At 40.2% G+C, this 16235-nt stretch overlaps 1 protein-coding gene across 1 annotated transcript in view; it reads right to left on the bottom strand.

Annotated features, from left to right (window-relative positions):
- LOC102216532 (neuronal membrane glycoprotein M6-b-like) overlaps positions 1-8459 on the bottom strand; it is a 29190-nt gene extending 20731 nt beyond the window's left edge. Inside the window, exon 1 of the mRNA XM_005812205.3 lies at positions 8128-8459. Within this exon, the coding sequence (XP_005812262.1) occupies positions 8128-8197 (70 nt within the window). The 5' untranslated portion in view covers positions 8198-8459. The remainder of the gene's footprint in view (positions 1-8127) is intronic.
- Positions 8460-16235: the final 7776 nt, after the last annotated feature.

The raw sequence follows: 16235 nt of genomic DNA, 5'->3' as shown, positions 1-16235 counted from the left end.
GTTTTCCAAATATCGTCAACAATATTTCAGGTTGTGTAAGTGAATCATTTCTACAGTAAGGTCAGGAAAACCGGGGAAGGAAACCCGGCATAGTCCAAATGTCAGCAGCCACCAGCGAGAGAGGAGCGGCTCCTCTCTATGATCATCAAACGGGGGCTGGCCTTTAGATTCTGGCCCTCAGCCGACGCCCTGCTGGACTCTCACTGACACTTTTTTTCTTTTCTGATAATGTTGACATGTTAGTCATAAAAAACTCATTTCAGAGGTGACAAACCTCCACACTGAAATCTTTGAAAGGTTTTATCCCACTCTCTAGTGTTCATACTGATTATCTTATCTCCAAGGCAGACAGAGTTTACGCTCAGATTCACAAAACTAACCTCCGAAAATGACTTTTTGCTAATTTCTCTGGTGTAAGTTAAACTCACTTCATTGAAAAATGTCATACATCCTGTCCCTTTTCAGAGGATTCACTCCATGTTTATATTGTACTGCAAATTAGATACAAAACCCTTAAAAATATGCTTTTGTTAGGTTTCCACTGGTTTTCCATTTCTATGGGAAAAAAAACGAATCATGAGATGCCGGACTACTACAGTCAGCTGGCAAAAAAAAGGTATTTAATGCAGTAGTTTTCTTCTGATATTGTAGGCAATGTTACTATAACACTAACATTTTATATTTAAATTATTTTAACAGCAATTGAAATAACTAGCTGTCCCGTTTGATGCCGTATCATCGTATTTTTATATCATCAGAATCTCATTGCGAACTCAACAAATCCTTTTTCAAAACCGTTTGTAAAATTCTGCAAAAACCGAGATAAATAGAAGTCACCTGAAACCACTGTTATTCTGCTGAGCAGATGGAGCTAGAAGAATGAAAACAGCTGACGCCAACATCGAGTTGGTACACCACATGTGACATAAAAACAAAAACGAACCCCGACAGTTTTGCTCATGGGTTTCAAAAATAGCCTGAATTTCCTAAAAATACCCGCAGAAACAGTCTGGGAACGAGAAACATCTGCAGTCCAAACTGAAAGTTCGTCCAAACATGTTTCGTTTAAAGGCTTCCAGGCCCAGCTCCTCTCCATCTGACAACATTGCAACTAAAAACATCTTGCAGGAATAAAGCTCTTCAAAGCTCTCGCTGAATATCCCTGACATTATTAAAGATAACAAACAGCCCTGATTTAAGCATAACTCCAGTAGCAGATTCTGCTGCTCCAAACAGAAAATGCAACAAAACGTGCACCCTTCCAGACGGTGATGTAATGTGTTACGGTTCTGATCCGAGCATCATCAGGGACGGCGGCGTTATGCAAGAGCAGGCTCTAACAGGCTGCTCAGTTACTGCAAATTTAAGCACCCTGTTTCAGGAAATCATGTTTAAAGCAAAGTAAAATCATGACGGTGTGAGTTGTCCAATCAAATTGTGTCAGACTAATTGAAGCAGGTAATTATGCAACACATTCTCACTCCCAACTCGTAATATATTGACGACTTAGGACAATTTCTGACCATGCGTCACACATTGACGCGAAGGGTACCCCCTTCGCGTCAATGTGTTGACGACTTGGGCAGGGTCATTCAGCATAACATGTTGACGATTTGGGCAGGTCACATGTTTTACGTGGATTTTTTACGCGAAGGGTTCTTGTAACCGCTGCCGAACCTCCAAAACCCAATGATTTGGTTAGGTTTAGGGCAAAAATTATGGTAAGGCATAGGGTAAAACACCTCGCGTCACATATTGACGCGAAAGGGGTACCCTGCGCGTCAACATGTGACGAGGACGGACCGTCCCATGCGTTAATATATGACGAGTTGGAAGTGAGAATAGGCTGAATTAGGAGAGCTGATGATCCCTCATTATCACACAGTATCCCTGTGTGTTGGCAGATTACACATTACAGCATTAAAACAGGCACAACAATCAATCTACGCCCACTGACACCATTCCTCTGTACCGGCTATAATTCATAAAGTTTTTACTAATCTATAATAGTTTTTTTTAATTCTGTTTTCATTGTAGAACCATTGAGTTTCAACCGAGACAATTTATAAGGCTGTGAGCTGCACCGAGAGGAAGCTACAACGCAGACGCTAACTTTAGCATAGTCATTGCGACTTTTTGCACCAGAAGGCCTTCATCATGACATTAGTTTGACTTAATATAATATTTTATCCCCAAAACTGCATGAAACTGTGAGATCATACAGTATTTATTATCCTGCTGCCGTGGTGATTATCTATTTATTTAGTCACCTCTGGAGACTTGCTTTTCTTCAAGTGGGTGGATTATTTTTGCTAGTTTAGGACTCCGTAAGCTTTTTGAAAATGACTGCTTGTTTATTAATTTATGGTTAACTTGAATCTCTAGACAGTTAAGCTGACAGTATTTCTTTATGTCCCTTTTTAGATTTATGACTGTAGACAATGATTGGACAGCAACTACTGTCAGATGTACCATTTCTTGTTTCTAGTTGGAACTGAACTCTGACGTTAGCAATAGGGTTTAAGAAATAGTTGTTTTTAAGTTTGATGTGGGCAAACATTCCTCTGTGACGCCACTGGGCAGTTTCTGTGAAGTAAAGACACAGAACCAGAGTCAAGAATCAAAACACAAACATGGCCACCTTCTAAGATTTAGTTTGATAAAGAATTTGGTTTACTGTACATTTTTAGAAGTTAAAAGTTGCAAACTTGGTTAGTTTTTGGCCTTGTTAGTAGTTCGATTCTGTGTTCCAAAGAGAGGAAGTCATCCAAAAGAGGTAAACAGATATTGATGCCAAATTGAACAGATGTTGTGCTCCATCTGTCTAGAAAGGAAAAGATACACGCAGGACTATGTCCAGACTCCTTCACCGGCTTACAGAACGGTGACAGAACAAACAAAACCTAATCAAAGTAAGGCTTGTTTCATCCGTTTCTTTACGGTTGTCTTCCAGTGAATGTAAAGGTTCTTTATCCTTTAATACTCTCCTTTTTCCTTTCCAAACATTACCTTTAAGATGAATATTTAAAGGTTTCATCTTGTGTATTTATCTAAAAAGATAAATACACCAACATGTACTTTCTTCAGAGTAAGAAAGAGACACTAGATGCACTAGTGCGCAAAACTTCTATTCTGCTAAAGTCGGGGAAAGAAAACAGTTTCACAATTTTGCGTTGTTTCCAATTTTCATGCATTTTTCATGCATTTTTGCATGAAACCCAATTAAAATCACATTTGAGTAAATTAGCTAGCACAGTTCATCAGCATAAAACATGCCACGGCATCATCCTCCTTCTACTTCCTGTTGTCTTCTTCGTAGTTTCTGCCTGCAGCAACGTCTGGTTGTTGGTCACGTGACTGTGATGTGAAAAAAGTGTTTCCATTGCAGTTTTGCGGAATACACTGATTTCAATACGGCTGAAAAACCACCTCATCCTAGCAAACAAACTCTTTATCAAACAATGTGAGTTTGTTTTTTTAGATTGGCAATTTTCCATTAAGCAAATTTATTTTCTTAAATACCAACACAGCTAATGATATGTTTTGAATAAATTAGATCTTTAATCAATGAATAAAACATTCAGTTCAGTTTCTCGTTCAGTAATCAGTCCTTGCTTTTTTCGGTATTTAATAAGTCTTTTAAATATATTGGTGTAGTTATTAACGGGCTACTTAGGAATTCTGTAACTAGTGATTAGTTTCATGCATCTTTTCTCTATATGTGAATCTATTCCCTTTGAAATGAGATTGACTGGATTGAGCTTCGCAATTCACTTTGACACAAAATATTGTGTTTTTCTCTTTGATATTGTGAAAACTTGCATGAATCTGGCCTAATTTCTCATGAATATCGAGACGCACCACTCCGTCTGTGGGCCGTGCAGAATGTCTACACAGCAGCTCTTCATTATGCATCTGGAAGTAAACGCTGCTCTCTGGCACTCACCGGCACAAGCTCCTTAAGTGACAGCTCTCGCCTTCTTGGCTCCTGCTGCAAATCTCCAGCTTCTTAACGAATGCTGCAAGCTTGGTCGCAGTCAAATGACTGCACCGACAACATGCAACCTTCGAAAATCTCTCACGGTCTTTTTCTCATGTTTGCATTTTGAACTCACCTGGGGGTACAGCAGAAGCCAAACCGGGTGAAATAAACTCCCTGGTTCCATGGAAAAACTGTGATTAAGGAATTGAGAGGCCTAATAGCTAGCTATAAATACCATTGTCCTCCTGCTCAGCTATCTTCAGGGGCTTTTCAACAGGATCACCTCCACTGTCAAATGAAGTGGCATGATTACAGGCTGTTATTGGACAGTGGTCGGTGTGTCACTGCTTTGCCTCAGGAGAGGATGATGTAAAGTCTCACTGCTGAGGGACACCCAACTTGTGTGCACCTTACAACACAGACAAGACTGTGACCCAGCAGTATGACTGGGCCAAGAGCCAAACCCTGCAGCATGAACCTCACATATTTTCACAGGAAATCTTAATATTGACCACTGATATCAGCAGATGTTAGTGACCACAGCCCTCAACGAATACCTGAAATCCGTGAATGCTTCAGAACTGCTCTAGAAACTCTTATTTCTACCTATTTTACAGTCCAAACACCAAATATACCTTGATCTGCATTGATACGAACAGTAGAAACTGTCCACAGAAACTAATATCAACAGTCTTCCTTACTGATGTTTATTAGCCAATCCTCACCAAGGAGAATATATGGTGAACCTGGATTGGCTGCTTTTCAAGCACCAGCCAATAATGTCAGCTAACATTGTGTCTTGGTGTGTTTCAAAACTGCATTTTCTTTAGAGTATTAAAGATGTGCTCTACACAAAGTCAGTACTACCTAGAATTTAAACATTAAGTAAAGTCTGACTGACAGTTAATAATAATAATAATAATAATAATAATAATAATAATAATAATAATAATAATAATAACAATAACACATCAAATTCATACATCAGTTTTTATAACACTCACACTTGACAAGAGAAAATAAAAAAATATATATTAAGATAATTTATTTGTCGTCATCTTAACTTCTGGCCACACTGGCAACGGATATTTAGCGAAAATGAAGTTTTCACTAAAATGAAGATGCATTTGCACATCTTGTCCTCATATAAACTGAGTTTTTTTGGTGAGAGAAACAAAATGATAATGTTTAAAAATTGCTTTGTAAAATATTGATTTTTAAAAACTCATTCCACAGTGCATCCACGTGAACTGGATAATCGGAGAGAATTAAAAACAGTAGCACAGTCAGTTACTTTTTATGCTAGAAGCCACATATGTTGCACTTTTTTCACCTGTTGACCATGTTGTTGCCACCTGAATAGTGATTCCAACACTTTTTTTGATTGAAACACTTGTCAAAGAATATCTATTTAAAAAACAAGAAGTATAAAGTACATGGCAGCACGGCGCAATATGGCGCAAATATAATCGTAATATTGATTTGGTCAACATTTATATGTCACAGAGCATATTTTGAAAGAAATGATTGTTCTTTGATATATTTTAAAGCAATGCTGCAGGTCTGCGACTCATATCTTCATTGTCATATCTAGATTATTCTCTCAAATGCAGCCCTGGCCAACCGATTTTTCCATTTATCTTACAAGCCAGAACGGACATGTGGGAACTAAGACACAACCAGGCACACCATGTTGGAAAACCAGTTTCATCGAACACACTTGCTGACCACAGGGATACTCTTCGATGTATTCAAACACTAAAGGAAAATGTTCATCAAGTGAGGTGAAGAGAACTAGCAGAAGTGCTAACAATTAGAAATTCTAATCTGTTTCTTAAGCAGACATGTTGGATTGATGAGAAACATCCATCTTTCCACCTCTGAAGTTTAACTTTAGAAGACGTTCCGGTTAGAAATCTGCTTTTGGTCAGCTGAAGGTTTTATCCTCCAGTCAACAAAATTCCAGTAGAGGTGATGACCAATTTTGTAGTTTCTAGAGCCGTTTGCCACATGAAGTTTTGAGTCCACCATAATCTACACAAACGAAGTGTAGATAATATCCACCAGCAGAAGTGCTTTGTTATTATAGATTGATCAGGAGTCAAAATCGGACCAATTCTACAGTCAGCTGGTCCAAATAGGGATAAAACCCACAAGAAATTAAAATAAAAAAAATAATGTTGAAATGCATGCATTTGCGAGACTGATTATATGAAAATAACTTTTTAAAAAGATAAATACACCAACATGTGACAGAAATGAAGGTACAAATTGATGGAAGGGATGTTTTGTTTTATTTAAAACAATAAAACTGTAATCAAGTGGAGTAGAAGATGAAAATAATTCACTTAGTTCAGGGCTCGAACAAAACCTTAGTAAACTGGGAATAATGGAATGAAATTGGGCTAATTGGCTTCTGTAATGAAATATCTACCATAGAAACTGAGAGGCACCGATGAATCAGCCCAGATTTCGGCTGATACTTCTTGTGAAACGGTTCTTATCTACGTCCACGGAGGTGTGAAAATCTGTTAACCTGTTCGCCAACTTAGCAACTTTTTTCAGACAACAAACTCAGCATCAGTCAAAATTGGAATTAGCAGGTCAGGCTTATTAAACATCTGGTGATCGGCCAGAAAACTGCAATCAGTACATCCCAGGTAAAAACCCTGATTTATCTTTGAGTTGATCAGGGGTCATGATTTGTTTTGTTTTATGGAAGCAAACTTTTAAAATGGGGGTTAGAAGCACAAGTGGGATAGAAAATTGGACGTTTTCTTGCAAAGAATGAAATTAGATGTGAGCATTCTTTTGATCATTTAGCTCCGTATTTTATTAAAACACAACCAGCACACACCAAATGTAACAAAAACAAACTTTAAGAGCACGTTCCATGCAATCTGTTGTTTTTTGGAGGTATTTTGGTGACCGTGCAACATCACCACCTGCAGGCCTGGTATGGTTACTGCAACATTTTTTTTCTCTCTGTAGGCATTAATGTTTTTATGGTTATGTTTTTAGAAAGAACAAATAAAAACATGCTTTTTGTGTCTGGCCAGCAATTTCCAAGCATGAAATATGACTTTAGCTCACCAAAACAAATTTCAGCCCCCAGGCCTGCATCCTCTTAAACCCGGCCCTGGCTGTACACTCATACATTTTAAGGCTTAATTTAACCACAGCGAAGGGTTTTTGAACAATAAAGCCACAATAGGCTTCCAAACAAATCAGTCACATCCACTCTGTGCGGCCTTGAATCGCCAACGCACAAAGACACGCCTACACACCGCACCGTGTAACAGGAGCAACAGTTTGGGTCTGATTTTCAATTTTAATGCAATTAAAAAAAACAAACAACAGGATCATATTTGGACTTTTTGTGCAGACATGCAATGACCGCTTTCATGAATATGAAACATTAACTGTGCGGATCAGGGGCTTTATTAACATGCATGTCTATGGGGGCTTGCAAATGATCGACACAGCCGACACTCTGCGCCAAGAGCGCCGCTGCTCCTTTTATTTTTCCAGCGACTGCAACTGATCCTTGCGGTCGCGCAATCCCCCCCCCCAAAAAACCACCTTCTTTTGCAGCTTGGCGCATCAATCACGCCGCTGACAGATCAGCCCCAGAGCCCCCCGCCGATAATCATGGAAGCGGGTGCAGGAGGCGGGAGGATCCACCTGGAGGAGAACAATGCCGCCGCGCACGGAGCGCATCCCCGCGCATCGGCAGCCTCTGCTTTATCAGCCGCTCATTACGCACAAAATAAGCTCATGATGGTGCAGCAGCGCAAAAGCAAATTGACATTAACGCACGCTCCGTAAGCCCCCCGCTCGACCATTCTGAATACCTTCCTCTGCCCACCACCAACCCATCAACCCACCCTCCACCTCTCGCTCCTCGGTCCGCCTCAGAATCGCGCAACAAACGTGAAAAATACCTGCAAACACCGCGAGGATTATCTGCTATTTCTACCCCCCTAGAACGGGCACTTAAATGCCCCGAAATGATAACAAACCCCGGCGCTATTGTGTCGCCGTCGCAAGTAGGTTAAACCGTTCAGGGCTGGCGCAGACGCAAAAGGAAAAAAAAAAAAAAAAAACGGAGGTGAGGGAGAAAAGGCGCAGATAACAGCGCGTACCTTTGCTCTCCTGCCCCTCGTCCTGGGTCTCCTCGGCGTTGGACTCCATGGCCGGTTTTGTTCCATCCATTATTTCACGCGGAATGTGGCCTCCTGGTGCTCGCGCTCAAACCTTGACGGCGTTAACAGTGGAGCCCGTCCTGGTGACTTGATTCTCCCTCACACACTCCTCCTCTCTGTCTCTCCTCCCTGTTTCAGCTCAGTCCTCTCTCTCTTTCTTTCTCTCTCTCTCTTATACACTCTCTCTCTCTTTCTCTATGTATATTAACAATCCAGCTTCAGAATGCAAAGGCGATGACAGACAGGATTTATTTCACCCATGCAGATTAGTTCCCGCAGCCAAAAGATGATTGCAGATTAGCCTCCAAATGCACCTTGATGATTATGCTTCATTTCCACTTAAAAAAAAAAAAATAATAATAATAATAAAAATGACTTTCCATCAGCAGCTGCACAGCCGCCTGCAGCTGATTGCTCTTATTATTTCATCCTCATTCAACATGGAAGGACAGGATGTTCAGGGTATGCAAATATGCAAACTCACGGGTAACCAGGCATGAATACTCTGGACTGAACAGAGCCACACATGCAGAAGAAGGCGCTCACCGCCCCCTCTCCATCTGGTGAGAAACTGAGAGTACAGCAGGAAGGGATGCAATGTGCAGGGAAAAAAAAGAGTGCAAAGACTGGCGACGGCTGAGTTTGTGTAAGCTCAGTTCTCTGAAAGTTGCTTTTCTCCAGCTCTCATTCTGCAAACTGCTGCCACTTAAGTTGATTTCAGCTTTGATTGGATTATTCCGCGACCAATCGGAGCTCCTGAGCTGGTGAAACGGCCATGTGCCCTGTTCACTTAGAGAGGGTTCCTTTGTTTGTCTGAGGTTCGCCCGCCGATTGGCCCGCGATGCAATCCAATAAACACCCAAAGCAAGGTGAGGGAACGCGGCCTTGAAGTGGTCAAATGTGGGTGTGGCATGTTTACAGAATGAAATAAAGGATTAAAGGGAAAGGGAGAGGGTGTGTGTATGCTTGGGTCAGTTTCCATCACTCACCCTGTTTTCTAATACAAACATATCCTCAAACAATGGCACACCATCTGTCCTGAATCCTCTTAAATGAGGTTTTAATGCGGGCTCACGTGGTTCTGTTTCAGACAAAGCTTAGCCCACCGATGAGTCCAGGAAATCCCCACCACCACCACCTTTCCCTCTCCTACACATACAAACACACACCAAACTGCAGACAGTGGTGGTCACACCGGCAGCCCCCCTACAAAGCCTAATCCCTCTCCCCAAAATGCTTTCACCCAGGAAAACATCAGATGCATGAATAGTTAACGTGACATATATGACATTTAGCGGCTCCGTTTACCCCCGGGGGCAGAAATCAACACCCACTCTGCTCCATATGTCTGTGAATCGGGGGAGCGTCTCGTTTTGCACCAGCTTTTTGACTTCATTGCTGTAGGGAAATACAATACGCCGAATAATGACCAACTCTCACCATAAAATAAATGGGGAAAAATGCTAACCAGCACTGATAAGTACAATGTAGCGCTCCAGCTACTTACATTAGCTTTGTCTCATTTTTAACGTGAGATTTCTCTGCTGTCCTTTTCAAGTCAGGCCTTAAAGGAAGCAGGTCAAGGTAAAGACGTAAACATAGAGGTTAAAGTTCATGCTTTTTGTAAATGCTGGTGAGAAATCTGCTCCTCCTTGTTTCACGTTTGTTTTGTCCTCCTGGCTGATTGCACTTTAAGGAAAAATGCAGCTTTTGTCGCCCGTCTGTAGTTCAGCATCCGCGGATGTTTCTGCAGAACTTAACTCCAATTCAAATTCAATTATTCACACTTTTTTTTCCCCAAAAAGAAACTCCAAAGGAAAATGCAGCTTAGGAAGCTAAAATATCAAAGCTCAATTGATATTTCCTTTACCTTGATGTTGGTTGGTTCCCAAAGAGCAGAAATGAGGAAGACTGTGGATATTAGCTCCTGCCATTGTTGTAAGATGGTTTATACGGTGCATATTAATGCATATTACAGCATATTTGGTGTTTGAAATATTAAATTACCCGGTTTATAAGCGTTCTTCAAAGGCATCCCAAGTATTTGTGGATATTAGCTTTTTGCTGACATCTGCACTGGGTTATGTTTTTGTCAAGCTTTGCTACATTTTGTCATTTCAGCCAGCTGTTGATTTGAGGCAAAGTGAAAAAACACTTTTTGAGGGAATGTTCTACAGCATTCCACCTCATTTTTGCAACCCCACATCATGACATCACCACCCTGCATGAAAGTGTTTTCTGGTTCAAAACCCCCACTTTTGAACCTAGAAACGTTTTTTTTTCTTTGCACGCAAATAGCTCATGTTCTGTCTTCTGCCACCAATAATAGAATATGTGAACTGTTAATAGGCTGGGAACTGAACTCAAAAAAGAGAAGGTGGGTATTTAAGGAGGATATTAAGAAAAATATACTGAGCTGTGATGATTTAGCCATCTGTATTTCAAGCTGATTAAATATTAATTTCTAACTGTATAAAATGATACTATTGTCAGTTTCCCATCCCTGAGGGTAATGTGATGACAATAAGACAGAAGCAGAAAATGCTTTCTAAATCAATAACCCGGTCAACACATTGCGGTCGGAGGCGTTGCACTTAAAAATCTACTTTTCTCATATGTTACAATTTAAAACTAATCTGCTAAAAGGGAAAAACACGTCCAGGAATTAGTTCATTATATTAATAAACTCTGTAGAGACAAAGATAGAAACAACGTTTAAAAAGGTTTGCTTCTAGTCCCCTTTTTTACAGAACCCCCATAATCCCTCACTGGGTCACACAGATTAAGGACTTGTCCAGAAGATGAGATACAGAGCTCACTGGCACTCTTTTCCACCACGTTGTGTCACACACACACACACCCCCACCCGCACACACACACTGATCAGTGCTTGGACTTTAGCCCACCACTCCAACTATGCTGTACTGGCAGAATGCTGGTTGCTTATTCTTTATTCTACCGTTTCTGTGGTTCCTTTTTTAGTATTTCTGTTGCGTCAGTTTATAGATCAACTCACCGTGTAATGTTGTTACAGGACAGAAAGTTAAAATTCATAACTCTCTCTACCTTTAAATTCACTCTGAAGACTTATTGGTAATGGACATAAAGGTTTCAAAAAAGTTTTAACATTTTTATTGCAGCAGAATAATCCTACACTGTAAAAAAAACATCAAATGCAACAATTTCCAATAAAAAAATGGGATTTAAAAACAAAATGGTACACCATAATTTTCTGTTTCTTTGGATTATAAGTATGCTGAATTTCAAAATGGGAAAGACAGGAAAACATGTTTTGAGCTTCTTAAGTCAGAAAATGTTACTGTTTGCTAAATTTGCCAATTTCTACAATTGTAGCATTTTGAGGTCACTATGCTGATCATTGTGCCAGAGGAAATAAATATTTAATTGCATTAAATAAGAAATGCAATTAAATGAAATTAAAATTACGCGTGAATAAGTTTGTTCACATGATAAATCATTAAAAAACAGCTGTGCTGGGGTGTGCTGGGGTGGCGCAGGGGGTTAGCATGCCCCACGTTTGGAGGCCTTAGTCCTCGACGCGGACGTCGCGGGTTCGACTCCCGACGACCTTTACGGCATGTCTTCCTCCCCCTCCTTCCTGTCTGCCTACTGTCGAAAAAATACGAGCCACTAGCGCCGCAAAAACTCTTTGGAGAAAAAAAATGGAAAAAAAACACAAAAAACAGCTGTGCCACCATCTTCCTACCACTTCCTGTCTTCTTCTTCCTCATGATTCGCGCTGAAAATCCACCTCATCCTTACCAAAAACCTTGAGTTTTCTTAAAATTGTTATGTTACCATTAAGATAATTTATTTTCAGAATTCTAATTTCTGCAACACAACTAATGATTAGGCTTTTTGGCAAAAAAAAGAAAAAAAAATGAGTGAATGTAAGGAAAATATTTCCAGCTCACAACTGAAGACAGTGAAGGACCTACAGTACTGTAGGCTGGTTTCTCCTTAAAACGTCCTGCAACACTGTAATAGTGTCTGCAATCAGGTAGTTTTTGCAATTAAATACTAGATAAAAATCTGCAGAAATTTATTATTCATTATTATTATTTATTATTTGGCCTAAAATGAACAAATAAACAAAGAAATGATTCTAAAAACACCCACTGAAAAAGAGAAGACCAAAGACTGGATAGAGGAACAATTAAGGAAATCTTCTATATGCACAAACGTTGTAGCAGAAGTTAAAACGGCAAACAAATCGAAACTCTAAACAACTTAAAAGTAAGTCAATCACTTCTTATTATAAAGATGGTTCAATAAAGCCCCAAAACATCACTGAAATCAGCCTTTTATGCCCCCTGGGTTCAGTACATATCTGCCCTAAATTACACAGCAATCCATCCAAACTCAGATAATCTTGATCAAAGATGCTAGCAGAATGAGCCGCGTCCCTCGTGCCACGCTCTGCTTCATGAACGTATTGGTGGCAGTGATTTATCTCAGAGTCGTATTGGGACAAATTAAAACCACTTGAAGACTCTTCCTGGCCTTTTTGGACCGTAAACACCACGCCTGTTTGTTGGAGCATGTGGGCAAATGCCATTGTTTTGAATGCACACACATTTGGAAAGTCTCCTGCTCGGCAATGACCCCACGGCACCAGCTGGGTTGTACTGAATCGCGCGTCACTAAGAGCTTGCTTAGCGAGATTTTGGACTTCAGAGGGAATCTCATCAGAAACGTTCTTATCTGCCTCCGTGACTCCATTAAATATTTCAGAGAAAAGTCATTTCTGACTGAGAAACAACTGCAGGCTCTCTGTGTTGCTGCGCAAAAACGAAAAATGATTTCAAGGATAAACAGCTGTGCAAGTTTACAACTGATGATTCTAAAGTGAAAGAAAAGTGATAAAATGTGTTTTATATCTCAATTTCCAGCTTTAATATTACAATGTATCACCCCTTTAATATCGTAATATGTGTCAAGCAATGTGAAATAAAGCTAAAAATGTCAAATCACATCTCAGCAAAAGAATGATTAAGATTTAATGAACTATTATTTCCAGATTTTCACCTAAGATCTCTAATCCACTCTCCCAATCAGTGACAGATTACATACATCACTTCCTGCTTCTGTTGCGTCTCCCCAACCTCACTGCAGGCATCGCGTTGATCTTTAAACTGTCTTCTTGACACGCCGCTCAAGTCCATTATGTGTCCATTATGTGTCTTACTTGTTGGGCTATTCAGCTATGAGGTCAGAGATGGAAGCTTTTGGCTCCAGAGTCTGATTAGGCTGCGGTGAGGTCAAACTTTGAAGAGACAGGCTGCTGTGATTCCAGAGGCTGCTGGCCTCTTTGTGACCCCGCAGTGTTTGTTCAACCATCCTCTGGGAGATAAATGTCTGCAGCTGCCTTCTGGGTTGATCTTAATTAGATGAGATTAAAGAAGTGGCAATAGTTTTTTTTTTTCTTTTTTATTGCACTTCATCTCCGTTGGTGTCTGGCTGCAAAATACTGTAAAAATGAAGCTGCGACATGTTTTGCTGTAATTTTAGCATTAAATGTGAAGATGTAAACAACATGAGGATGTTTCTGGTAGCCGAAGTGTTAATTTTGATGGAGATTGTTGTTAATGTCTTCCACTATCGTTACTGAAATAAGGCTATTTAGGGACAACAGGCACCCAAACCAATTCTACGTAAAAATATAACGTTGTCTTCATTAAATTATGAATTGCATGGTATTAATAGTCAACTGAGTTCAATTTTACAAGCTGCATCACCCCCAGTGGAGTAGGGTGTGATAACTTTTTAATTTTTGTTGAATGATCAAAGTGTATTTAATTAAGTTTAACTTATAGTTGGCAGTAGTTTTATGTTGTTTTATTTTGTCTTGTGGTGAAGTATCTTAAATAAATTCATCAATTCACATTCAAATTTAAAATGTTGTTTCTACATAATTCAATAAAAAAAAGATCCAAAAGGCATAAATATTGGAATATTTCTTTTGTAGGAACTGAATATTTAATAGTGTGTCTGTTTTTTTTTTCAACCAACATGGTTGGATGGTTTCTCTTAATATCTGTTAATAAATTTTACGGGCGCTCTGTGAAAGTGCACGTGAACATGCAAAAAACAAAAACAAAAAGAAACGCTATCATCACCTCTTCTGATTTTAATTACATTTTGGACATTTCCCAAACTTCGTTCATCCTACACTCACTTTTATTTATTATTTATTTGCCGATTGATAAATACACGTCTGGATATCCAGATTAATCTGCGGCCATGACGATGATGTTGACCCACTTTCATCCCTTCCACCTCCCCGCCCTCAGCTATCGGTCGCCAAGGAAACCCTTCCCTCTCATCCCATCAGACGCTGACAAAGGTTAATCCATCTCAAAACACACACACGCACACACACACACACACATTTACAACACATAATGTAAAGATTCCCGGATTATACAAACACTTAAAGATTCAGGTCAGGCTTGTTATGATGTGGAGGTTTTTTTTCTTTTTACACAGAAACTCCTCTCTTTATCCACTGTTTAATCGAGACGAGAAGTTTAAATGCAAAAATCATGCAAACCGCGAACCCGTCCTGCTCTGTCACACCTGGGTTCAGGATTTGCACGCAGAGTTTCTTTTTCATTTCCGCATCTTCTCCAAACACCCGCCGCTCTCTCCTGGAAGTAGAATCAACTCGTATATACAATTATTTTCTGACTGCAGTCAGCATGGATGGTTAAACTGACACACACCTCAACACGCACACACACACAAACACACGCACCCCCACACCCCTGCATACCCCCCTTGCCCCCCACACACACATAAAAATGTGAGCACGCTCCTGCCTATATCTCTAACCCCCCCCCCCCCTCCCACCTCGTCCTCTTCCCAACAATTTCTATCCAACAAGCCGCTAATCCTGCTGGCCCAGATTCGGCCCGCGGTCTGCTCTGTTGCACGAACCCCTGCCACCGCCATCCAAAAATGCACACATTTTTATTTATTTATTTATTTGTTTATTTATTTATTTATTTTTGCTTCAGACTTGTCTGCTTACGTCATACGACCCCATGCAGGAGTCATGTGACACCGGGAGCTGCTGCACCTGTGACCTACTGTACAGAGATGCATCAGCGTGGGATAAGAGCGTGAGTCACTGTGGAGGAAAGGCATCTTCATCTCCACCACTGTGATCATCATCATCGTCCCCCCCCCTCTCTCTACTGCCTGTGGGTCATACTATATTTATGTGATGTCTATTTTTTGCGCACGTGGGCTTGTGAGAGAAGATGCATGACTGTTCGCGTGTGCCCAGATTTGAAATGACGCCCACCCTCCGAGCGCTTTGCATGTCTGCGTTACCTCGGCAACAAGTCCGTCTATTTGGGAAAAAAGAAAAGAAAAAGAAGGGGGGGGGGGATTCTGACGCATCTGATGGTCTGAGTGTAAAATTTTTCACCAAAAAGAAGGGAGATGAGAATTATATGGACAGGAATGTACACACGTCTGAAATTATTTCACAACTTAAAGGTTTTATGACATTTAGGAAAAAAGTTCTTCCTTTTGTTTTTTATCCCCACACATTCAAAATTATACCTGCAGGCTCCAATATATTTACTTCCAGTAATATTCAGATAAATGGCCCTTATCAAGTTGCGCCTCAATTCCACGTAGTTTTTGTCCTAATTCTGGATGAATATCTAAAGTTCTTCTTGGCAGTAATAGCTGAGTTTACCTAAACTGGCTGCTTTCCTGACATTAGATAAATTAAAAATGAGTTTGAGGTCAAAGAAATTCCAAATACTCATTTGTTACCCTGGTTTTCCATTCCAGAACCAGTTGTTGTGTGTTTTTGTTTCCGGACCATTTTCCTGTTTTAATGCCTGGTTTAGTCCAAGTTTTAGTCGCCTATATTTGGATTTGTGTCAAAAATGAGTCAGTATAAATATTTAGTTGATTTTGTGCACTCATGTGGTGGTAAAACAGCTTCACAGCATGATGCTACCACCACCATGCTTAACAGTTGGGTCAGAGTCCTTATGCTATTCGCA

The sequence above is a fragment of the Xiphophorus maculatus genome, chromosome 24, assembly GCF_002775205.1.
Source record: "Xiphophorus maculatus strain JP 163 A chromosome 24, X_maculatus-5.0-male, whole genome shotgun sequence".
Classification (NCBI taxonomy): Eukaryota; Metazoa; Chordata; class Actinopteri; order Cyprinodontiformes; family Poeciliidae; genus Xiphophorus; species Xiphophorus maculatus.
The sequence above is the reverse complement of the archived record's forward strand: the minus strand, read 5'-3'. Positions and strand labels throughout refer to the sequence as shown.